The sequence below is a fragment of the Schistocerca cancellata genome, chromosome 3 (genome assembly GCF_023864275.1).
Source record: "Schistocerca cancellata isolate TAMUIC-IGC-003103 chromosome 3, iqSchCanc2.1, whole genome shotgun sequence".
NCBI classification, from domain to species: domain Eukaryota; kingdom Metazoa; phylum Arthropoda; class Insecta; order Orthoptera; family Acrididae; genus Schistocerca; species Schistocerca cancellata.
The window spans coordinates 150285847-150310897 of NC_064628.1; the positions used below are offsets into that span (position 1 = coordinate 150285847).

Sequence of the window (25051 nt, forward strand, 5' to 3'; positions counted from 1 at the left end):
AGCACGTTCATCGGGGTCCGAGGGACAATCAGGTTGCTACCGGTGCCTTCATCTTGGCCTTCGAGGGTGATACGTTACCGGAAAAGGTCAAGGTGATGGTCTACCGATGTGACGTCAAGCCCTATATCCCTCCCCCGATGCGGTGCTTCAAGTGCTGGAAGTTCGGCCATATGTCTTCCCGCTGCACTTCCAGCCTCACATGTCGAGATTGCGGACGCCCATCTCATCCCGATACTCCATGTGCCCCGCCTCCCATCTGCGTCAACTGCGGGGAGCACCATTCACCTTGCTCGCCAGACTGCAGAATATTCCAGAAAGAGCGCAAAATCATGGAATATAAGACCCTGGACCGACTGACTTATACTGAGGCCAAACGGAAATACGACCGATTACATCCAGTGAGAATGACAACTTCCTACGCCGCTGCTACAACACCTGTGCTAGCCCCATCAGTTTCACGCCTTCCGGCCGGATCGACGAGTGGTACAACTCCTCCTGCCCCCTTGCCAGTGGGGGGCTCTACCCACCGGGTTGCTCCTGTGCCACCTACCTCAGGAGCAACACCATCCCCCCCATCGGGGACGTCGGTCCCCGCTTCTAAGCCGGAGAAGTGTCCAACTTCTTCGGCTTCTCACGCTTGCAAGGGGTCCCTTGGGTCCCTCCCTTCCCAGGTTTCCACCGGCGGGAAGGCTGACGATCGACAGTGGCGTAAGTGCCCACAATCTGCAGGTCGAAGGGCTTCCCGATCCTCCTCAGTCCCGGAGACTGAATCGGTGAAGCCCTCCCAGCCAGTTAAACCCAAGGAGCAGCGTGAGAAATCAAAGAAGAGCAGCTCTAAGCCCAAGGAACGCGCGGTGGTAGCCACGCCATCGCAACCTTCTAGCTCTGCGTCTGAGGACGCGGTGGAGATTCTGGCGTCCGCTGAGGACCTCGATCTCGCCGGTCCCTCAGACGCCGTGAATAGCAATAGCACTAGCACGGGTGCTCAATCGGAGGCAGCAGGTGACCCAGCGGCGTAATCTGCCGTCCCAGTCCCGGCACGCCTTTCTCAGCCATGGACAAAACCATCCTTCAGTGGAACTGCAGCGGTTTCTTCCACCATCTAGCTGAGCTCCGCCAACTTATCAGCCTTCACCCTTTCCTCTGCATTGCTCTGAAGGAAACTTGGTTTCCAGCAATGCGCACCCCCGCCCTCCGTGGCTATCGGGGTTATTATAAGAACCGAGCAGCTTATGAAAGGGTGTCTGGTGGCGTCTGCATCTATGTCCTTAACTCTCTTCACAGCGAGTCTGTCCCTCTACAAACAGCTTTAGAGGCTGTCGCTGTTAGGATGTGGACGCCGCAGGCTCTTACCGTCTGCAGTCTTTACCTTCCACCGGAGGGTGATGTCGCGCAGCATGTCCTGGCTGCGCTGATAGCCCAATTGCCGCCACCTTTCTTATTACTGGGCGACTTTAACGCCCATAACCCTCTGTGGGGTGGGTCAGTGGCAACAGGTCGAGGCGCCACCGTTGAGCATTTATTGTCGCAGCTCGATCTCTCGATTTTGAATGATGGTGCCTCCACACACTTCAGTGTGGCGCATGGCACCTACTCCGCCATTGACCTTTCAATCTGTAGCCCTAGCGTCTTACCATCTGTCCACTGGAGTGTGCATGACGACCTGTGTGGTAGTGACCACTTTCCGATTTTTCTGTCACTACCACAGCGTCACTCTTCTGGGCGCCCTAGCAGATGGGCCATGAATAAGGCTGACTGGGACTTGTTCTCCTCCACTGCCGCTATTGAGCCTCTCTCAACTGATGCCATTGATGCGGTGGTTACATCGGTCACCGCCGGCATCGTCACTGCCGCCGAATCTGCCATTCCCCGTTCTTCTGGGTCCCCTCGGCGGAGGGCTGTGCCTTGGTGGTCGCCTGAGATCGCTGAAGCGATTAAAGATCGCCGGCGGGCGCTCCAGCGTCACAAGCGACATCCCTCCATGGACCACCTTATCGCCTTCAAACGGCTGCGTGCGCGGGCCCGCCTCCTTATCCGCCAAGGCAAGAAGGAGTAAAGGAGCGGTATGTGTCCACCATTGGACTCCATGTCACTCCATCGCAGGTCTGGGCCAAGATTCGACGGGTCTTCGGCTATCGGACCCCTGCGAGCGTCCCTGCGCTCTCACTGAATGGAGCAGTTTGTACTGACTCCGACGTCATTGCAAACCGCTTAGCAGAGCATTTTGCTATGAGTTCCGCTTCTGCGAATTACCCCCAGGCCTTCCGCTCCATTAAAGAGCGGATGGAACGTCGGAGCCTTTCTTTTCGCACCAACGCTTCTGAACCCTACAACGCTCCCTTCAGTGAGTGGGAATTTCAGAGTGCCCTTGCCGCTTGCCCTGATACCGCTCCCGGGCCAGATCGCATCCACTGTCAGATGCTGAAACACCTTTCAGTGGACTGCGAGCGACGCCTCCTCGACCTTTACAACCGTCTCTGGGTTGAGGGTGAGTTTCCGTCGCAATGGCGGGAAAGTATTGTCATCCCCATTTTGAAACCTGGAAAGAACCCTCTGGAGGTGGACAGCTACCGTCCCATTAGTCTCACCAACGTTCTTTGCAAGTTGCTTGAACGGATGGTGAGCCGGCGCTTAAATTGGGTGCTGGAGTCTCGGGGCCTTCTGGCTCCGTCTCAGGGTGGGTTCCGTAAAGGCCGCTCCGCCACCGACAATCTGGTGAGCCTTGAGTCGGCCATCCGTACAGCCTTTGCCCGCCGTCAGCACCTGGTCGCTGTCTTTTTCGACATGCGGAAGGCGTACGATACGACATGGCGTCATCACATCCTTTCTACGCTTCATGGATGGGGTCTTCGGGGCCCTCTGCCGATCTTTATCAGAAATTTTCTGTCGTATCGTACCTTCCGCGTGCAAGTCGCGGCCTCGTATAGTTCCTCCCTCGTCCAGGAGAACGGGGTACCCCAGGGCTCTGTCCTCAGTGTCTGCCTGTTTTTAATTGCAATAAACGGTCTCGCTGCGGCAGTAGGAAATTCTGTCTCCGCTTCCCTGTATGCTGACGACTTCTGTCTTTACTATAGTTCTATTAGCATTGCAGCAGCTGAACGTCAGCTACAGGGCGCAATCCGCAAGGCGCAGTCTTGGGCTGTAGCGCGTGGTTTTCAGTTTTCGGCTGCCAAGACCCGCGTTATGCATTTCTGCCGGCGCCGAACGGTCCATCCTGAGCCGCGGCTTTATCTTGCCGACGAACTTCTTGCTGTGGTGGAGACCCACAGGTTTTCGGGTGTCCTTTTTGATGCCCGTTTGACTTGGCTGCCTCATATCCGGCAGCTTAAACAAGCGTGTTGGCGGCATCTCAACGCCCTGCGTTGTTTGAGCCACACCCGCTGGGGCGCCGACCGATCTACCCTGTTGCAGCTCTACCAGGCGTTAATCCAGTCTCGCCTGGATTATGGGTGCCTAGCTTATGGCTCAGCATCCCCATCTGCGTTGCGGGTGCTGGATCCAATTCTCCACAGCGGGATACGCCTTGCCACTGGTGCTTTCCGCACCAGCCCTGTGGACAGCGTCCTAGTGGAGGCAGGTGTACCTCCACTGCGGTTCCGACGCCAACGTTTGCTGGCCGCTTATGCTGCCCATGTTTTTAGCTTGCCCGGGCATCCAAATTATCGTGTCCTGTTCCCGCAGTCAGTCGTCCATCTGCCAGACCGTCTGCCCCGGTCGGGTTGTCTGATCGCCGTACGCATCAAGGAGCTTCTCTGCGGGCTTGGGTTTTTCCCAGTTCCACCTCCTTTCCGGGCGCCTCTGCGTACCCCCCCGTGGTGTGTTCCTCGCCCTTGCCTTCGGCTCGACTTGGCACAGGGCTCGAAGGACTCGGTCCCTCCAGAGGCCTTCCGCCGCCGCTTTTATTCCATCCTGGCCACGTATCAGGGCTCTGGAATTGTTTACACCGACGGTTCGATGGTTGCTGGTCGTGTTGGGTATGCGCTAACTCTAGGGGACCATTCCGAACAACGGTCCTTGGCGGCTGACTGCAGCGTTTACACTGCTGAGCTAGTCGCCATCTTTCGTGCCCTAGAGTATATCCGCTCCTGCTCAGGTGAGTCCTTCGTTATCTGTAGCGATTCCCTGAGCGGTTTACGAGCTCTCGACCAGTGTTTTCCTCGTTCTCGTCTGGTGATGGCTATCCATGAGTCCCTGCATACTCTTGCGCATTGCGGGCGCTCTGTGGTCTTTGTGTGGACCCCCGGTCATGTCGGTATCCCGGGCAATGAACATGTTGACTGCCTGGCGAAAGAGGCCACGAGTAAACAGTCTCTGGACGTTGGCCTCCCCGAGGCTGATTTGCGGGCAGACCTCCGCCGAAAAGTTTTTGCGCTTTGGGACGCTGAATGGCGCAATCGGATCATGCCCAATAAACTCCGTGCCATCAAGGAGACGACGACTGTGTGGCGGTCATCCCTGCGAGCCAACCGCAGGGACTCTGTCGTCCTTTGTCGGCTCCGCATTGGCCACTCCCACCTGACACACAGTTATTTACTGCGCCGGGAGGACCCTCCTGTATGTCGCTGTGGGGCGGCTTTGACAGTGGCCCACATTTTGTTGGCCTGCCCCCTTTTAGCTGTGGTCAGGCAGACATTTGCGCTGCCTGATACGCTCCCTGCCCTCTTATGTGATGACCCTGGTATGGCTGACTTAGTTTTCCGTTTTATTCGGGCAGGGGGTTTTTATTATTTACTCTGAGTGTTTGTTCTGTTCTTTTGTGTTGATTCTGGCCATTGGCCTACGATTTTACGCTGAGTTTTTAATGTGTTCTCGGTGGTTGGCTTTTCCTTTTTATCTCTATGGTCGGCCAACCACTGTCACACTCTGTGTGATTTTAATTTGTTTCGTCTGATCTCTGTAGGAGTATTTCTTGTCCTGTGTCGTCTGACGTCTTTCCTGTTGTTCGTTTTTTATTCTCTTTGGGTGGTTTTACTTTTTTTGGAAAAAGGGACCGATGACCGTCGCAGTCTGGCCCCTTTAATCCCCCCCAAACCAACCAACCAACCAACCTGTGATAAATGTAGTGTATAAAACGTGGTGTGATCAGATTGTTGCTTTTAAATTTTACATTGTGTTTACTTTCATTGCAGGAGAAGTTGAATTGGAGAATCTTCCGCTAAGGAAAGATGCATTACGTCAAGTTGGGCTTCCAATACAGATACGAAGTGGTTTTATTGGAAAAGTGAAACTCCAAATACCTGTGCGTCAAATTAGAAGTGCACCATGGGTTGTCATTATTGAAAGGCTGTATGTCATAGCAGGACCATTGACACTTAATGAGGTTATTTTATGCAAATGTCTTAAATCCTGACATTATTTCAAGCAGTTCTTGACATGTATTTCATATTGTTTAAAGTATATATTATACTTGTACTTAGTTAGTACTTATTTGGAACTTGTCTGCATTTTTACTGAGAGTGGGTGTAAGTAATCATTGAAGATACAATCAATTAATTTTTAATATTTTTCAGTGGAATAAAGAAGCAGAAGAAAATGCTGATCAGGAATATAAATTGTATCTCCTGGATGCAATGGAAGCAAGATGGCGTGCAGAAACTGAAACACCGCAGGAAGGTTCTTATTCTTCGTGGTTCAGTTATGGCACTGGTCTCGTGACTAATATTGTAGAAAATTTGCAGGTATGTGGTTTTATATGTGCGTAACACAAATGGCAATAAATAGGAGTTTCACATAGTATTGATGTTAATAGAACTACACCGAAAAAATTGTTTTTGAAAAAAACATTAGTAATTACATCAAACGTTACTGTGCAATTAAAGTTTTTGAACTTACATAGTATGAATGAAGACAAGGCAAAAACATTTTAGCATGGATTTTGAAGTATACTTGTGTTCTAGTTTACAGTAAGCGTTGTTGAAAGTTAAGGAGAGTGAACCAAGAACCGACACATTTATAAGTAGGGAGAATTAAGAATTTTTTTTCTAGATTTGTCTATTTTGGAAGGAAATAAACTCTTGAGTTTTGATAGACTGTTGTAACCTATCTTTTTCAAAAGTCCTATTATAATTTTTTGGTGTATCTCTATATCATCCTAAAAAGTCAAATGTTGGGGGAAACTGTTTCCAAGATTCCACAAAATACTGAAATACATATAATGAATTGTAGATGTTTTCAATTTATTCACTGGTAATGAGGTTATAAGAAAAGTTATTGATTTGATAAGATAATAACAGTACTAACTATACTCATGTATATGTTAGATATTTGTGAATTGTAACAAAAGACAGCGAGAGAACTTCACGCTGTGCATAACTTCTGGCTACATGACATTTCACAGCTGTTGCTGGCCTTGATGAATGTTTTGAATTACTTTATTGCCACAGAATGTATAGGACCAGATAAAATATTTTGTTGTTAAGTTGAAGAGTAAGCTGTCAAAAATAAAAATCTGCGTGATAAAGTTACCTATGGTATGCTACTTGCAAAGCAAATGACAGTAGTTATAATAGTACTATCATATTTAGGTTGAACAATCTTCAAAACTGTGAAAATTCTTTAGAAAAGATGTGGATAGTCTACTGCCATGGAACGAAGAAACACACACATCACAAGCTGCAGTGAGAGAATTAGTTGTGACAAGCATAGACCGTGCATATGCAGGAAAAGTGACCGAAGTTATTAAGGGAGTTATAACAGAAAATCCCTAGGTATAAGTCTCTTTTGCACACCAAAAGACTAAAAGTCTATAGTGAAGTGTAAACATGATAAAGTTATGTACAAAGGAAGCTAGTTGTTATACCAATTACAAAGGGATCAATCATCTAGTACATTCTTTGGAGTAATAGTTTAAGAAGTATATTGGAGAATGATTCAGATTAGCAAGAAATTGGGTTAAGAAAAGGCATATCAGCAGTGGACACAATTTTTTTAATTTTTTGCTGCATCTCAAACAGAGATCAACAGGAAACCTCATATTACATTTATTAATTTACATAAAGAATTTTATTACTTTAAAAGGAAGAAATTGTGGACCATTAGAAAGAAGCCAACAAAAAAATTTTGAATGCAAGAAATTCATATAAAATATGTGTCTACAATATATTATGCCATATGGCTACATAACAGAGACGACTTATGTGCTGTTTGGTTGATAGTATCAGTAATATATAATTTCTCAGTTTACACTCATCTGAGTGCTTGATTCATAAAAATATTAATTGTTTGAGGGAATTTTCAGTTAGTTGGCCTTTCTGCTGATTGTGAATATTTGATTTTAAGAGGCAAAGAAATATTTCATTTTATAGGTACAATGTATTCCACTGTGAATGTCTTTCGCTTTAATGAACTTTATACTTTATGTTCCTCTGTGTGCTATTATAAATAATTTTCAATTTTATCAAATGTATTTTTTTCTTTCCTTTAGTTTCTCAAATTAAAGGAAATACTTTTCTGTGTAAATCAGTTTTAAGTATCTACATAATATTTATATATCATTTATATTTTCAGTTAAGAATAAAGGATGTTCATGTGCGCTATGAGGATGATGTAACTGTACCTGGAGAGATGTTTGTATGTGGTGTGACTATTGACTCACTGACTGCTCAAAGCTGTGATGATAAATGGATACCACGATTCACAAATTGGGAGGCAGGAGGCACCAGTTTCAAACTTGTGGAGCTGAACACACTTGCTCTGTATTGGGACTCTGTAAATACATTGCTGGGGAATTTACCTTTAGACGAACTGGCTGTGAGTATACCAGTTTTCATTTAAAGTGTAGTTTTGCCATTTCAGTAATGGTTAAGAGTTGCAGATGTCTGCCACATGAAATTTAAGTAACTGGATGTAATGGGACACGTAAGATATTTCAAGAAAATAAAATTTTCTAGAATACTTAAGTCAATTACTTAACATTATTATTTTTTAACTTTATGGCTAATGAAAGTTACACAATTTTAGGTAAAAATGTCGAAATCATCTACATGGGAACACCATTTTTTGATGTCTCCCGTGAGCGCACAGGCACATATTAAACGGAACAGGAGTGAACAACCGCTACGTTCAAAGACACAGCCACGTATTGTGTGTGATCTGCAGCTAGATGAGGTCCCATTAACTCTGGTGGATGTAAGTGAAAGAAAAATTAAGATAGTAATCTCATATGTAGTCATTGTTTAATGGTTGCTAGTTGGCGATGGTAAGAGCAGTGTTAGTTGTCGTAACTGTCAACTTTGTGAGTTAAGACAAATGGTACTGCTCAGTGAACTCTTAGTATTTTAAGGATTTAGGGAGGGGGAAGGGTTGTTGATGTAGACTCATAATGTGTTATGAGTAGCAGATAATTTGATCTCTGACTTCACATGGTAACTAGTTCAGGTAATATTACTGCCAAATAGTACCTTGTACTACACACGTAAAAGAAAGTTTTGCATCACCTCGGATCCGAGAGTTCCAGAACCCATACAGAAAATTGCAATAGGGATCAATATAAACATCATCTCCACCCTTTTTATTGCTTTTAAAATGACACATTGCATGTTGTACCATCACACAGCGAGACCTTCAGTTAGCCTTCTGCCGCCAAGCAGTGTGTCAGCAGTGCACAAGTAGCAGGAAGTGGCTTATTTAGCGTTCATATAAGTGTTGTAGTAAAGTTGAAAATTTGGTTGAGTGTTCTTAGCACACTTGTTTAGTTAAATCCGCCAAATCATTGTGTAGTTTCGTATTTAGCATTGGCAGATTTGCATTTTAATATATGTGATGTGTAAAGTCACGTAGTAGTCTGTCATTTGTTTATTTCCTTCAAATAGTCTTTGTACGTTACTGAGAGTACAGTTAGCCTTCTGCCGCCGAGCAGTGTGTCAGCAGTGCACAAGTAGCAGCGTTACTGCATTTACGAGGCAGTCTTGTATTTTAATAACTGTTTAAATTTTGTGTCGAATTGTTTGTGCTCTCTGTAGATTAGTTCAGATGTTCTTTGCACAACAGTATTTAGCATGGATAGGGACTGCGACTGCTGTGTTCGGATGCGGGCTGAGTCGGCATCCCTTCGCTCCGAGCTTCAGGCAGTGTTGGCTTCAGTCACACAGCTTGAGGCTGTTGCCAATGGGATTCACTGTGGGGGTCCGGACGGGGATTTGTCGGGGACGGCCAGTTCGTCCCACGCATCCCTCGATCGGACTATGGCTGTGGCTGCCCGGGATACTGTCCACATTGAGGCTGACCCCTCACCCGTGGTAGAGTGGGAGGTCGTCTTGAGGTGTGGCAGGGGGCAAAAGACATTCCAGAGGGCTGAACAGAAGGCCTCTCCAGTTTGTCTGATGAAACGGTTTCAGGCTCTGTCTCTGGCTGATACTGATCTTCGGCCGGACATGGCTGCTTGTCCTGTTCCAGAGGTTGCCCCTCGGTCTGCAAGATCCGGGCGGTCGCAGAGGGTGGACTTACTGGTAGTTGGGAGCTCCAATGTCAGGTGCGTAATGGGGCCCCTTAGGGATATGGCTGCAAGGGAGGGGAAGAAAACCAATGTGCACTCCGTGGGGGGAGTCATTCCAGATGTGGAAAGGGTCCTTCCGGATGCCATGAAGGGTACAGAGTGCACTCATCTGCAGGTGGTCACTCATGTTGGCACCAATGATGTGTTTCGCTATGGATCAGAGGAAATCCTCTCTGGCTTCCAGCGGCTATCTGATTTGGTGAAGACTGCCAGTCTCGCTAGCGGGATGAAAGCAGAGCTCACCATCTGCAGCATCGTCGACAGGACTGACTGCGGACCTTTGGTACAGAGCCGAGTAGAACGTCTGAATCAGAGGCTGAGATGGTTCTGCGACCCGTGTGGGCTGCAGATTCCTTGACTTGCGCCATAGGGTAGTGGGGTTTTGGGTTCCACTGGATAGGTCAGGAGTCCACTACACACAGCAGGCGGTTACAAGGGTAGCATGGATTGTGTGGCATGGACTGGGCAGTTTTTTAGGTTAGATGGCCTCAGGCAAGTACAGAAAGGGCAACAGCCTCAAAGGGTGTGGGGCAAAGTCAGGACATGTGGGGACCAAGCGGGAATCGGTATTGTAATTGTAAACTGTCAAAGCTTCATGGATAAAGTACCGGAACTTCAAGTGCTGATAGAAAGCACTGAAGCTGAAATCGTTATAGGTACAGAAAGCTGGCTGAAGCCAGAGATAAATTCTGCCGAAATTTTTACAAAGGCGCAGATGGTGTTTAGAAAGGATAGATTGCATGCAACTGGTGGTGGCATGTTTGTTGCCGTTATTTTAGTATTAGTTTATCCTGTAGTGAAATAGAAGTGGATAGTTCATGTGAATTATTATAGGTGGAGGTTATACTCAACAACCGAGCTAGGTTAATAATTGGCTCCATTTACCAACCTCCCGACTCAGCAGCATTAGTGGCAGAACAACTGAGAGAAAATCTGGAATACATGTCACATAAATTTTCTCAGCATGTTATAGTCTTAGGTGGAGATTTCAATTTACCAGATATAGACTGGGACACTCAGATGTTTAGGACGGGTGATAGGGACAGAGCATCGAGTGACATTATACTGAGTGCACTGTCCGAAAATTACCTCGAGCAATTAAACAGAGAACCGACTCGTGGAGGTAACGTCTTGGACCTACTGATAACAAACAGACCCGAACTTTTCAACTCTGTAAACACAGAACAGGGAATCAGTGATCATAAGGCCGTTGCAGCATCCCTGAATATGGAAGTAAATAGGAATATAAAAAAAAGGGAGGAAGGTTTATCTGTTTAGCAAGAGTAATAGACAGATTTCAGACTACCTAACAGATCAAAACAGAAAATTTCTGTTCCGACACTGACAGTGTTGAATGTTTATGGAAAAAGTTCAAGGCAATCGTAAAATGTGTTTTAGTGCTGAGTAAAACTGTGAGGGACGGGAAAAACCCATCATGGTTCAACAACAAAGTTAGGAAACTACTGCGAAAGCAAAGAGAGCGTCACTGCAAATTGAAACGCAGCCAAAAACTTCTCAGACAAACAGAAGCTAAACGATGTCAAAGTTAGCGTAAGGAGGGCTATGCGTGAAGCATTCAGTGAATTCAAAAGTAAAATTCTATGTACTGACTTGACAGAAAATCCTAGGAAGTTCTGGTCTTACGTTAAATCAGTGAGCGGATCGAAACAGCGTATCCAGACACTCTGGGATGATAGTAGCATTGAAACAGAGGATGACACGCGTAAAGCTGAAATACTAAACACCTTTTTTCAAAGCTGTTTCACAGAGGAAGACCGCACTGCAGTTCCTTCTCTAAATCCTTGCACGAACAAAAAAATGTCTGACATCAAAATAAAAGTGTTCAAGGAATAGAAAAGCAACTGAAATCACTCAACAGAGGAAAGTCCACTGGACCTGACGGGATACCAATTCGATTCTACACAGAGTACGTGAAAGAACTTGCCCCCTTCTAACAGCCGTGTACCGCACGTCTCTAGAGGAATGGAAGGTTCCAAATTATTGGGAAAGAGCACAGGTAGTCCCGGTTTTCAAGAAGGGTCATCAAGCAGATGCGCAACACTATAGGCCTATATCTCTGACATCGATCTGTTATAGAATTTTAGAACATGTTTTTTGCTCGCGTATCTTGTCATTTCTGGAAACCCAGAATCTGCTCTGTAGGAATCAATATGGATTCAGGAAACAGCGATCGTGTGAGACCCAACTCGCTTTATTTGTTCATGAGGCCCAGAAAATATTAGATACAGGCTTCCAGGTAGATGCCATTTTCCTTGACTTCTGGAAGGCGTTCGATACAGTTCCGCACTGTCGCCTGATAAACAAAGTAAGAGCCTACGGAATATCAGACCTGCTGTGTGGCTGGATTGAAGAGTTTTTAGCAAACAGAACACAGCATGTTGTTCTCAATGGAAAGACTTCTACAGACGTTAAAGTAACCTCTGGCGTGCTACAGGGGAGTGTTATGGGACCATTGCTTTTCACAATATATATAAATGACCTAGTAAATAGTGTTGGAAGTTCCATGCGGCTTTTCGTGGGTGATGCTGTAGTATACAGAGAAGTTGCAGCATTAGAAAATTGCAGCAAAATGCAGTAGTAGCCCTTGGGCGGCCCGAGTGAGGCATGTCATCTACAGTTCCTGTCTCTCTCTGTATCTCCTCCATGTCTGAACAACATCGCTTTGGTTCACTCTGAGACGCATGGACACTTCCCTTGTTGAGAGCCCTTCCTGGCACAAAGTAACAATGTGGACGCAATCGAACCGCAGTATAGACGGTCTAGGCACGGTTGAATTGCAGACAACATGAGCTGTGTACCTCCTTCCTGATGGAATGAGTGAAACTGATCAGCTGTTGGATCCGTGTGTGTAATAGGCACTGCTCATGCATGGTTGTTTACATCTTTGGGTGGGTTTAGTGAGATCTCTGAACAGTCAAAGGGACTGTGTCTGTGATACAATATCCACAGTCAGTGTCTATTTTCAGGAGTTCTGGGAACCAGGGTGATGCAAAACTTTTTTTGATATGTGTATTTTAGGATTGTGGGTTTGATGTTCAATATTGGTGATTTTTTAACACATTTTTTAAAGGCAAGCACTCAAATATGAACTGTATTTTATAAATGATAAAGAAATGCTTGATATGTGTGGATAAGTTAATAACATAAATACATTGTTAATTTGTAGCTGTACATAACATTTTAATTAAATTTACTTGTCACCACTTTGAAGGTCATTTTAAGAAGATAAGCTACAGGATTTGGTTTTATAACGGTGGCTGTTTGTATTTAACATAGGTTACAAGGTTGCCAGCACACAAACTCTCCTATTCCCGTTCAGTACCAATTAGTTGTAGTGAGCAGCAGTGTGATTTTGTATTTAGAAAAATAGTTGTTTGCCTTCAAAGTTTCATGCAGTGGTAAAACAGCTTTTCCTAATTCAGTGTAAAACATTGGTTGCACAAAAATATATAGATAAATACGATTCAGCAGTTACTTTCAGAATAATGCTCACTACTTCATTTTTCTGTGACTATCTGAACAGAAAAAACACGTCAATACAAAAACTGGTGATAGGTACACACACACACACACACACACACACACACACACACACACACACACACACACACACACACACGTTAGCATAGATAATTTGCTTATTGAAAAAAAAATTGCTTATTGAAAAAATTTTCAGTTTAAAATATAGTTCCTGTCTTACCCCTATTTAATCTTACTGAAACCTTCCAGAGCCTCCAGGTCTCTTGAATATATGCAATCTTCTGTCACATTTTTTAAACCATATGTTAGCAATGATTAAATTGTGGTCTGCACAGAATTCTACCTAGGGCTTCCAGTTTTATTTCTTTCCCCCAGTTCATGTCATCCTAATATTTTTCATTCTCTTCCTCTTGCTCCTGTAAAATTCCAATCCCTCATCACTATTAAATTTTCACCTTCCTTAACACACTCAATAATTTTCATTTATATAAACATAAATTTGTTAAATATCATCATCATCATCATCATCATCTGCTTACTAATGGGCATGCATACTTGTGCTACAACGTTCAATGGTGAAGTTGTGCCTATCTTGATTATGATAATCCATCCACTTTGCTTGTAAATTATTTAATATTTGGCCAGTATCAAGGATTAGCTCATCTTCAGAAATTTAAACAACAATATGGAAACGATATATTACTGCTCACCGTACAGAGGAGGTGTTAGTTGCATAAAGTCACAATGAGAAAGATTGTTAAAATGTTAAACACTGCAACTGCATCTGACAGAGCAGCAATCAGGGATGGGTGGTTGGTGTAAAGAAAAGGTGTGAGGCAGGCAGGGGGGAAGGATAGCAGGATAACGGTAGGGGAAGATGCTAGTGCTGCCTAGCAGAGCATGCAGGGACTAGATGGAGACAGAACACAGCTGTTGGGTGCTACATTGGGAGGCTGTTTTGTTGGGGGGGGGGGGGGAGATAAGAGATAAGAGAAGAGGAAAGGACTTGCAGGTGCCTTGGCAAGATAGATGTGTGTAGCATTGGAGTGGGAGCAAGGAAGGGATAGGAAGGTCTGAGACAAGGGACTAGCAAAGGTATGGGCCAAGGAGGTTATGGGAATGAAAGATATGTTACAGGGTTAGGTCCTACCTGTGCAGTTCAGAAAAACTGATGTTCATAGGAAGAATCCAGATGGCATGGGCTGTGCAGCAGTCATTAATGTAAACGTACCATTGGGTGGCATGTTCAGCAACTTGGTCGGTGCTCTTCTGTGGCTGAACAGTGGGTATGTGGGAAGTGTAGAAGACTTGAGAGACAAGGGATGGGAGATCTGTTCATGGACAAGGTTCGGATGATAATAGAGGCTGGGAAGCTCTCTGTGAGGCACTTGGCATTTTTGGAGAGAGACTGCTTGTCACTACAGGTATGACAACTGTCAGTGGTTAGGTTGTATGGAAGGGACTTCATGGTATGAATTGATTTTTGCTTATTTCATTTGTGTTTTACTTGTTGGCTGTGATCATCCAAGAATGAAGAGTATTATATGGCTGTAGACAGCGAGTACATCCTCCCTGTGTCATAGACAATGCAGTAGTAATTACAAATGATGAAAATTGGGAATCAGTGTGTATAGATCAGAAATTGTTTTAAAAAACTTTCTTCTTTCAATTTTAGCATTTTTTTTTTATGAATGTGGCTATTCTTCAGAATCACTCTCTAGCAAACTTTACATTAGTAGTTTAGTAGTTAAGAGATCACAAGCTTTTTATGCCCTGTAATGATACTTAAATTCACATTGCTAACACAGCTGAACAATTAGTGGAGGCAGTGGGTAACAGGAATGAAGTCTCACAGTGAACTGGAAAAATGCAGAAACGAGAGAAATAAGATACACATTAAAATGCTACCTGTTAGGTTGTGATGTGATGAGAATCCACCAGTGAGGCTGCAGTGAAATGGGCCTCATATTCTACCACAGCTAAATAACAGATCAAACATGTTCCTCAAACCTACTGCAGCAGTCAACTACTCAACCAGCATGTTGGCACTAAACTGCTGTGGCCATCAACCTTGGGGCACTGCTCGTTGCAACTGCTTTAGCAGTTCACCATAGGATTACACTTCAGTGCTGCGAGATTCCCATCTTGCTGTTGGAGTCCTTAATAAATATGATAATTGCTGTTTTATAAGTGGAAAAAAGACAAAAATATGAGCTGTGGCTCACTTCTGATACTCATAGTGAGAAACCTTTGTGATTTCATGTTTGATGAAACCTTTCTGTTGTTTAGTTTACTGTGTTACAGTGATAAATAATAAAATGATTTGTTCCAGTGGCAGTATGCACAGATGGTAGGCTGCATAAAAGGCCTTAACAAAGTAGGAAAACTGTTTAGACGGCGACGTTGGCGCCCAACAGAGCAGCCGTCAGTCTGTCCTCGGCAGTGGTGGCTGTATGCTGCTCGCTGCCATAACTTGCTCTTGCCAGATACACCCTTGACAGGTAGTGCTGGTTGGCAGCAAGCACTTTCACGTGCCAAAGATAATGTGCAGTATGTAAAACTGTATTCCCATAGTCTGGCCAACCCGGGTGCGGCCCCATTAGACAAGCAGCTGCGCACCCGCATAGAAACTGAACGAAGCTTGGATGAACTACGAATTCTTCGTGAGGTTTGTAAATGCACTGTAACTTTTTTGCTTAGTCTTGTATGTGTTTTGGTTTTTCATTTGCAAAACACTCCAAAAATATGTAACTAATGTATTAATGAAATGTATGACATAATTGTTATGTATGAACTTGTAGAAATCAGTAATTGGTGGTTGTGAACACCAGTAATCCAAATGAAGTTGGGCTTGATAAACGAGTAATTTATTTTCTATTGTTGCTATGTTTCATGGACCAGAAAGCAAGTGCTATCATATTCATTTACACTGTATTTTGGTGGGAGTGAGGGAGGGGGGGGGGGGAGAGAGAGAGAGAGAGAGAGAGGAGAGAGAGAGAGAGAGAGAGAGAGAGAGAGAGATAGAGATAGAATTCATTATTGTTGACAGTGATAAGCATGCAAGACTACACTGGACTTGCAGTATATTTTGAAAGGCGACAGGCAGCTCTGAGTTACCACCATGACAGTAGTCACTTTAACTAGTAAACCTTCCACTTGACTACCTGTCCCATGCATCTGCTAAATTGCTTTTGCCCATTAATTGTGTTTGTTGTTGATAGGATGCATCAGAGGTTATCACAGTTATCAGAATCTAAATGAACCTCAGAGCTGAAATAGTGTTAATGAAATGGTGGCCCTGTCATTATTTTGTCAATTGTTGATGAGTGATTAGTATATCAACATAGGATTGATGTTTTGTAAAAGTTATGGCACAAGTTCATGTATTAAAATTGGACAAAAATACATGTTAAGTGTGATGAGAAAAATAAAACATGATCTGATGGTAGCACAAATATGCAAAGAACAATTAACAATCCTGTGTGGCGGCTAGTTGACAAAGACTAAGGTTTGACTGTTTGAACTATTTGCTTTGGCTCAGATTGTGGGTAACAAAATCTGAAATTATCTAACACTGAATAGATTTAATAAATGTGTTTAACTATTAAGTGTCTTTTTCAGGAAGTGGTGAAAAGACACCTCTGCTATCACTATGTAAGTCACTCATGGACTAGGAAATATATTACATCAATGAATGACAATATTATGGAAAGGATAATTGCTACTCACTGTATAGAGGAGGTGATGAGTCGCAGACAGACACAACAAAAAGACTGCTATACGTCTAAGATTACGGCCAAAAGCCCTTCTTATAAAGTTGAAAACACACACACACACACACACACACACACATCCACACAAGCACAACTCACATACATGTTACCACTGTTTCTGGCCGCTGAGGCCAGACTGCAAGCAACTGCACCTGATGGGAGAAGCAGTCTGTGGGTGATGGTGTTAAGGAGGAGACTGGGGCCGGGAGGGTGGTGGTGGTGTTGGTGGTGGAATGTATGGGACAGATCTTGCATCTAACTATGTTGCAAGGATATGAGCCATGAGGCAAGCAGTTGGGAACAGGGGTGGAGTAGGAGTGGACAGGAATATTGCGTAGGTTTGGTGGGCACCACAATACCACTGGGAGCAAAGGGAAGGATAGTGGGTCGAGTTTTCTTCAATTTAGGTCATGATGAGAGGTAGTTGAAACCCTGGCAGACAGTGTGATTCAGTTGCTCCAGTACTGGGTGGTACTGAGTCACGAGAGGAGTACTCCTTTGTGGCCAGGTGGTTGGTATGAGGGAGATGGTGGGTAATTGGAGACAGGGTATGGGAGATTTGTTTCTGTACGAGGTTGGGAGGGTAATTACAGTCTATCAAGACCTCAGTGAGACCCTGCTATGTCTTGAGAGGGACTGCTCATCAGTAAAGATGCGACAGCCATGGGTGGCTAGTCTGTATGGAAGGGATTTCTTGGATTGGGTGGCAACTGTAGAAATTGATGTAGTGCTGATAGTTGGTAGGTTTGATATGGACTGAGGTACTGAGGAAGCTATCTTGAGTTGGAGGTCAGCATCAAGAAAGGTGGCCTGTTGGGTTGAGGAGGACCAGTTGAAACGAATGGGGTGGGGGGGTGGGGGGAAGTGTTGAGATTCTGTAGGATTGGGTATAGGGTGTCCTCATCCTCAGTACAGATCAAGATGTCATCATTGAATCTGAACCAGGTGAGGGGTTTGGGATTCTGAGTGATTAGGAAGGATTCCTGTAGATGGGCCAAGAATAAGTTGGCATACAATGGTGACATGTGGGTGCCCATTGTTATACCATGGATATGTTTGTAGGTAATGCCTTCAAAGGAGGAGTAATTGTGAGTGAGGAAATGCTGGATCATGGTGACCAGGAAGGAGGTTGTAGGTTTGGAGTCAGTTGGGCATTGGGAACGGTAATGTTGAATAACAGCAGGGCTCCTCCAAACTCCCCACACTTCTACCTTCTTCATGCTTCCTAAAGTTGATAAACCCAAACATCCAGAATACTCTGTTGTGGCTGGTTGCTGCGCGTCCACAGAGAGTCTCTCTGCTTTCTTGGACCAACCTATTAACCGTAACCTCTACCTAGCCTCTATATAAAAGACACCAACAGTTTCCACCATCAACTCTCAACAGTCCCTGTTCTTTTACCATATGACACCATACACGTCGCTATCGATGCCACTTCCCTCTACACTAACATCCCCAATTCTCCCTTGCCACTATTGAACACTATTATTTCCAAATGCCCAGCTGATACCAGACCTACAACCTCCTTCTTGGGTTTGGCCCTGTTCCATTGAATTACTTGTTTTATTATTGTCTGATTCATTATGATGTGAGAAACAGTTGACATGGTAATGCTGAACTTTGGAATTCATGCAAATTGTGGGTCCCCTTATAACCGGTTGCTAAGCCAGTTAAAGATTGGAGGAATGCAAGGGCAAACCCCCTGCATTAAGATCGTGTCTAGTGAAGCATTACGGTGTGCAAACCAACATTCTTCTTCTAATTATACTGTAATAAGTATGGAAATTAGCAGTCTGTCTTATTTGAATTGTATTGGGGTCTCAAACATGATTTCCCAGCAGCAAGCGAAAACATGCCTGTAGGAAACAGTTTCTCCTTTCCCATTGAGTAGATCAATTTTGATGAGTCTCGCATGAGGTAAGCATACTGTTTCAGGTTACAAAAATATTTTCACTTCTTCTCCGGAGTGGAGAGTGTGCTGTTTTGAAATTTACTAGCAATTTAAAGCTGTGTGTCAGCCATAAACTTGAGTCCAGAACCTTATCTTTCACAGAGAGTGTTCTTACTGACGCAACTATTCAGGCATGACTGAAACCTGCCCTCACAGTCTTACTTCTGACAGTGCCTCATCTCCTACTTTCCAAACTTCAAAGAAGTTCTCTTAAATACCTCATGCGACTAGCACTTCTGGAAGAAAGGATATTGTGGATAAATAGCTGTACCACATTCAGGAAACAGTGTTTTCCTGAGGTTAGTTCATTCTGGAAGCAATCCCATAAACTGTGGTTAAGTCATTTCTCTACAGTATCCTTTCTTTCAGGAGTGCTAGTCCCACAAGGTATGCAGGACAACTTTTGTGAACTTTGAAAGGTAGGAGGAAAAGGAAGTTACTGGCAGAAGTAAGGTCAAGTACAGGTTGTGAATTGTGCCTGGATAAATGAGTGTGTAAGAACATTTCGTGCAGAATGTCAGGTTTTGGGTTAAAGTCACAGTCCAGCACACAGTCTTAAAATGCCAGGAAATTTAAAATAATTCCTTAATAATCCAACCAATCCTGTTACTTTTGTATTAAATTAGTGTGTTGTTTGTGCAGAGTGTTATCTGTGACACTAAGACTATACTAAATAGCTCTTACCTGAATTCTTCGAATGGATCAAGGTATCTCCCAAGCTTGTTTGGTCAGAGATTGTGTAAAAGGTTTGTAGTGTATTGTACTTCTCTAGCATAACAGATTATATTGTGTAACTGAAACAGTATATGCAGTTATAGTGTAATGTACATTGCGAATATGGGTGCATTGTGGATTAAATGTGGTAATGTCAGAGATGGAAAATATGCAGTTCCTATATCCTAAGAACCATCTCAGCTAGTCAGTTTAATCTGGACTCTTAAGCTTTTAGCTACTTGGAATTTTTTGTGGATACAAAGCATTTTGAGAGTAAAAAATGGTTAAATTCTGAAAAATCTGGCAGGACTATCTTATATTCCGTTCTAGAACCTTTGAATTCATAGCCTGAGTTCTCACCATTGACAAATTTTATTATGTCTTAAATGTAAGGGTTTGATTGCAGATTTTTCTATGGTTTTGGATATTATCTAGATTACTGGAAAATTCTGGGGAACATTATGGCTTTAGTTTTCCTCAATTTCGTTACAGATAGCAATGAAACGAGTGCGTCCCCCTCAAGTTCCAGCTGCTGCGCCGCAAACTGGTTCGGGCCGTAGTGTGCTGATGCAGTGGTTTCCCCAGTGGTGGTATACCAGCCCATCTACATCAACTTCTACTTCTACATCCTCTCAGCAGCAGACAGAACAGAATCCCATAGAAGATCAGTTACTTGATGCATTAGCAGACACACTAGAAAATAACACTTTGCTACGCCGTGATGTTGTATTTGGACAGTGCAATTTCACATTGAAGCGGGGTACTTTCAACTTGTGCACAAGTACTGAAGATCGGAAGAAGTAAGTAACTTTTGGAAATTTGGCTTGTTGCACATAGTGTGAAAATTTGTTCACTGCTACTTGGAATTCACTTGGTAGAAGTAGAATATTTTATAAATGAAAATAAAGGCAGTTAATGTAAGTTTATCTGATACTGAAATGGAACTTCTACTTCCAAGTGGCCAAAAGTGGGTGAACTGGAGCATGATGGACACACACACAAGAAGTGAGAAAATAACTGAATTTGCAACTTTTAGAACTTTGGGAAGTTTCTGTGTCAGGAGGATTGAAGATGCAAAATGAGGGGAGAAACTGTTACTCCAAACTCTAGATTAAATGACAGGGACTCTACTCTTTCATCCCCATCCTTTAACTCTCATATCTCCACAGGTATACTGTTATTTGTTTGGAATTTAGTCCTCTTGTACCTGTGAATTACTGACTGCTCATTATTCATATTTTGGTAGTCAGATTTTTATTATTTTTGTTCTTGTTATCTTCAGTTCCACACTACACTTGTCTCTCTTCTTAAGACATTTTTGGAGTGAGTGTTTAGAAGGGTTGGCCCTTGTATCTTATGTGGATAGTATTGCAGCTCATTTAATAATGAGCAGTTATCAATAATGAAACTGTGCAATATGAAGGGTGGATTGATTTTTCAGAAATGAGTAAAGATGAAAGGATACTTACGTTAAACACATAGTGCAGTTCTATGTTTTTACCCAAAATATTTGTTTATTCTTTAAATAACTGTCTTTGTATGTATTATAATGTTGCTTGTTTCTATCACAACAGTTTTAAAACAAAGGGTTCCAATCATCTCACTGTCGTAGGGGATAGCATTGTAGGAAAACATATATATTCTAATGACAAAACTTAAATTACAGCCTCTAGTTGCGTATTGAACATCTTACTGATTTGTTTATATTTGTCCCTAAGCTGTTGCTTAAAAAGTATATTATTTGTTTGTAGGACACCATTCATTGAGCTGCAGTTTGAGAATGTAAAACTTGATTTTGAATCACGGCCACGAACTGGATCGCATCGTTTTGATATTGAACTTGGGGCCATATACTTACGTGATCAGCTGACACAAGACTCAGTGTTTCCTGTGTTAATTGCACCTCAGAATCGTCCTGATTCTGCATCAGCCCTTCCTCGACCAGGGCCAGGTGGACGAACGCCTGCATCTGGTATCCAGAGATTTCTACTTAATACACGTGCAGCAACAGCAGGAGCTGGACCATCAGAAGAACCTCTTTTCTCACTTAGTTACGAGTACAAGCCTTTTGTTCCTGGAACTGACTACAGGTCAGTGCATGACAGAAATTTTGAATTAACAACCCCCCTTCCATGGCTTCTGTATTTTGTCATTACTGATGCATCAGCCGTGGTGACATTGTTTGTATTGTTGTAACATATAAAAATAACCTGTTCTGTGATTGTAACTAAATGTGAACATGATGTTTTGTTTGCTGATATTGTAATATTCATTTAAAAGGTTTGATCTGTGTAAGTGTATCTAGTAATGGTTTGTGTGTATTGGTGCTGCTTCTACTATGACATTTGACCATGTTGCCTATACCTGTATATGGCACATTATGAAATAAAATGTGCATAGTGCCTTTGTATATCCATTAAGGTCTGACCAGAGCACAACACAGTTTTTATATCACTCACCATTCAGCTGTATGCAGGCTGCAAGTGTTTATTGTCCACACTGCTCCAGATCATATCTGAAAATGTTAATTACGCTGTTCAGAGTAACATCAAACAAACTCGAAAATACAATTTTGTATATCCTGAAAATCCTTCTATGAAAATAAGAAGCTACACTTTCCATTTGGTAAACGTTAATCATATGTGTGTGGCCAGAACTAATTACTGATTATACATTATTGTCCAAGTAAAATCAGAATATTTTTGCGCTCTAGTACTGCCTTAAAGTTTACAAATGCTGGTGTTGTACTGTCAGTAAACTTGTTATAAACAAGAACCATGGCTCAGTTTCATAATGTTACTGAAGTTTCTCAGTGGTATAGACACAAATATCTTAATAATAATAATTCATGTTCATGCATACATATAAGCACTGTTAGCAAACAGCACTTTCCAATTGTTGGCAAATACGTACACTTCTATAAAACTACTTTCATCTGATTGTTCACAATATTCAAAATACATTGTGATAACACATTAGCAGAAACTCTACTGTTTTCTGCATAATGCTTTGTGCTTTAGTTTATGGCACTGTCTGGCTGCTGGCACGAGTCCCAACACAGGCTGACTGCCTTGTGTCCATTGTAAGGGCAATGACCAACTCTGTTGACAATGCCTCAAATCAAATTACGAGCACCGCTGCACCAATTAAATGTTGAAATACTGCCCAAAGTTGCATGACAGTATGCTCACATCTTGTCACAATTTAGCGCACATCTATCTTGTGTTTATGGTTTTGGACAATAATTCTTCTGTGGAGGCTTAAATATTCATGTACCTGTTTGCATTATTGCCAATTTTATTTGCTGCAAAATGCATTTGTATTTATGAATTACTGAATAAGTTTACTGCAGTAATAGCATTACATATTACAGAAAAAAATATTTTTTCTATAAGTGAAGTGTGTAATAAAAGAAGAATCTCTTTATCTAATGCAATGAAAATGAGAGATAGGGTAGGGCAGGGGAAGCTGTAATGGGGCTGACAGAGACACTAAATTACAAACCTATTAAAAATCCTTCAATCAGGGGAAAACAAGTAAAACAGGGTATGGAAGCATCTGTATGTCTTACCCGTACTGCTCAGTATTTACAACAGAGCTCTTTGCCCTGTATCAGGCTATGTAGTACATCCGGCGACACAGGCTTTTAAATTGCGTCATCTACTCCGACTCTCGCAGTGCCCTTCAAAGCCTTTGTGTGTATGTATCATCCATCCCTTAGTGCAGTGGGTCCAGGAAAGCTGTCATTTGCTCACTCTTGATGGAGCTACTGTGATGTTTATGTGTGTTCCTAGTCACGTCTGTCTGACATGAAACGAGGCCACTGACGCTGTTGTCAAGGCTGCAGTCTCTTACCTCAGCCTGCTAGCTCTTATATCCCCTGTGATGATCTCTCTGTTGCTGTGTGCCAGCAGGTTGTGTCACTTTGCCCTAGTCATGTTCTGTATTTTTTTTTTTCGATATGATATGGAACAAATCAGCTTACAAGATGTATATACACACACACATGAATAGTGCTAATATTAATATTTCTGAAATTTTTAGTTCTACACATGCAACTACATTTAGAGGTACAAAATTTTTTTTATCAGTTATGAAACAGAAACTCGTCCATGAAATAGGAGGAGTTGTCCAAAAGAATTGATTTCAAGCTAGATTTAAAACTTGATCTGCTATCTGCCAGACACTTTATGTTGTTGGACAAATGATCAAAGATTTTTGTTGCTGAATAATGTACTTCTTCTTGAGAAACTGACAGCTTCAATAACGGATAGGAAAGGTCATTTTTCCCTTTTGTGTTGTACGTACGAACATCACTGTTCTTCGCGAATAGAGACGGATTATTTATAATGAATTTCATTAGCAAATATATGTACTCTGATGGTGCAGTTAAAATACCTAACTCCTTGAATAGGTGCCTACATGACGTCCTTGGGTGAACACCACTAATTGTTCTTACTGCTTACTTTTGTGCAATCAATACTTTATGTCTAAGTGGTGAGTTACCCCAGAAAACTATTCCATAAGACATAATTGAGTGGAAATATGCAAAGTACGTTAGGGGACTGATCTGTTTATTACCAATAGTAGCGATTATACAAAGAGCAAAAGAAGCCTAACGTAATTGTTTGAGAAGCTCAGTAATATGCTTCTTCCAGTTCAAGTTGTCATCAATGTGAACACCCAAAAATGTGGAGAAATCTACCCTGTTAACTGAGGCCTGTTCATATGCTACTATTTGGTGTACAAAACTGGATATAGTGAGTTTTTTTAAAAATTTAGGGAGAGTCCATTTTCTGAGAACCACTTAATAATTTTTTGAAAGCTTGTGGTCTTATGGTAGCGTTGTTGTTTCCTGCGCACAGGGTCCTGGGTTCAATTCCCGGTGGGGTCAGGATTTTCTCTGCCTCATGATGACTGGGTGTTGTGTTCATCATCATTATTTCATCATCATTGACTCGCAAGTCGCCAAAGTGGCGTCAACTAAAAAGGACTTGCAATACAGCGGCCGAACTTCCCCTCATGGGGCCTCCCGGCCAACAATGCCATACGATCATTTCATTTTTCTGGAATGGGATTTCTTATAACACCTGTGTCGTCTGCAAAAAATACTAGTTCTGCTTGCTGAACGTTGTGTGTGATCATTCACAGAGGACCCAAAATTGAACCCTGTGATAACTCCCCATTGACTAGAATTTACCACCCTCCCAACATTATTTGTGTTATTCAGCACAATTTTTTGCTTTCTATTCGTTAAGTATGGTTCAAACCAGCTGTGTGTATAGCCATCAGTTACATAAAACCTGAGTTTTTCTAAGAATGTGACACGATCCACACAGTCAAATGCCTTGGAAAGATCACAAAAAATACCGACTGGCGATAATTTGTTATTTAGGGCTTGTTCTGTTTGATGAGTAAATGTGTAGATAGCGTTCTCGGTCGAGTAACGCTTCCAGAATCCGAACTGTGACATGCTGAGTAAATAATTTTCACTTAAATGTGAGACTACTCTTGAATACATAGTTTTTTCGAATATTTGAGAAAATGAAGTCAACAATGAGATTGGTCTGTAATTATTTAAGTCACTCTTGTCCCCTTTCTTATGAAGAGGTTTGACAG

General features: G+C 42.8%; 1 protein-coding gene across 1 annotated transcript in view; it reads left to right on the forward strand.

Annotated features, from left to right (window-relative positions):
* Positions 1 to 25051, forward strand: part of LOC126174771 (intermembrane lipid transfer protein VPS13D) — a 531199-nt gene that overhangs the window by 26826 nt on the left and 479322 nt on the right. The window contains 7 exon segments of the mRNA XM_049921112.1: positions 5130 to 5320; positions 5511 to 5678; positions 7507 to 7749; positions 7960 to 8127; positions 15327 to 15662; positions 19925 to 20232; positions 21184 to 21522. Coding sequence (XP_049777069.1) covers positions 5130 to 5320; positions 5511 to 5678; positions 7507 to 7749; positions 7960 to 8127; positions 15327 to 15662; positions 19925 to 20232; positions 21184 to 21522 — 1753 coding nt within the window.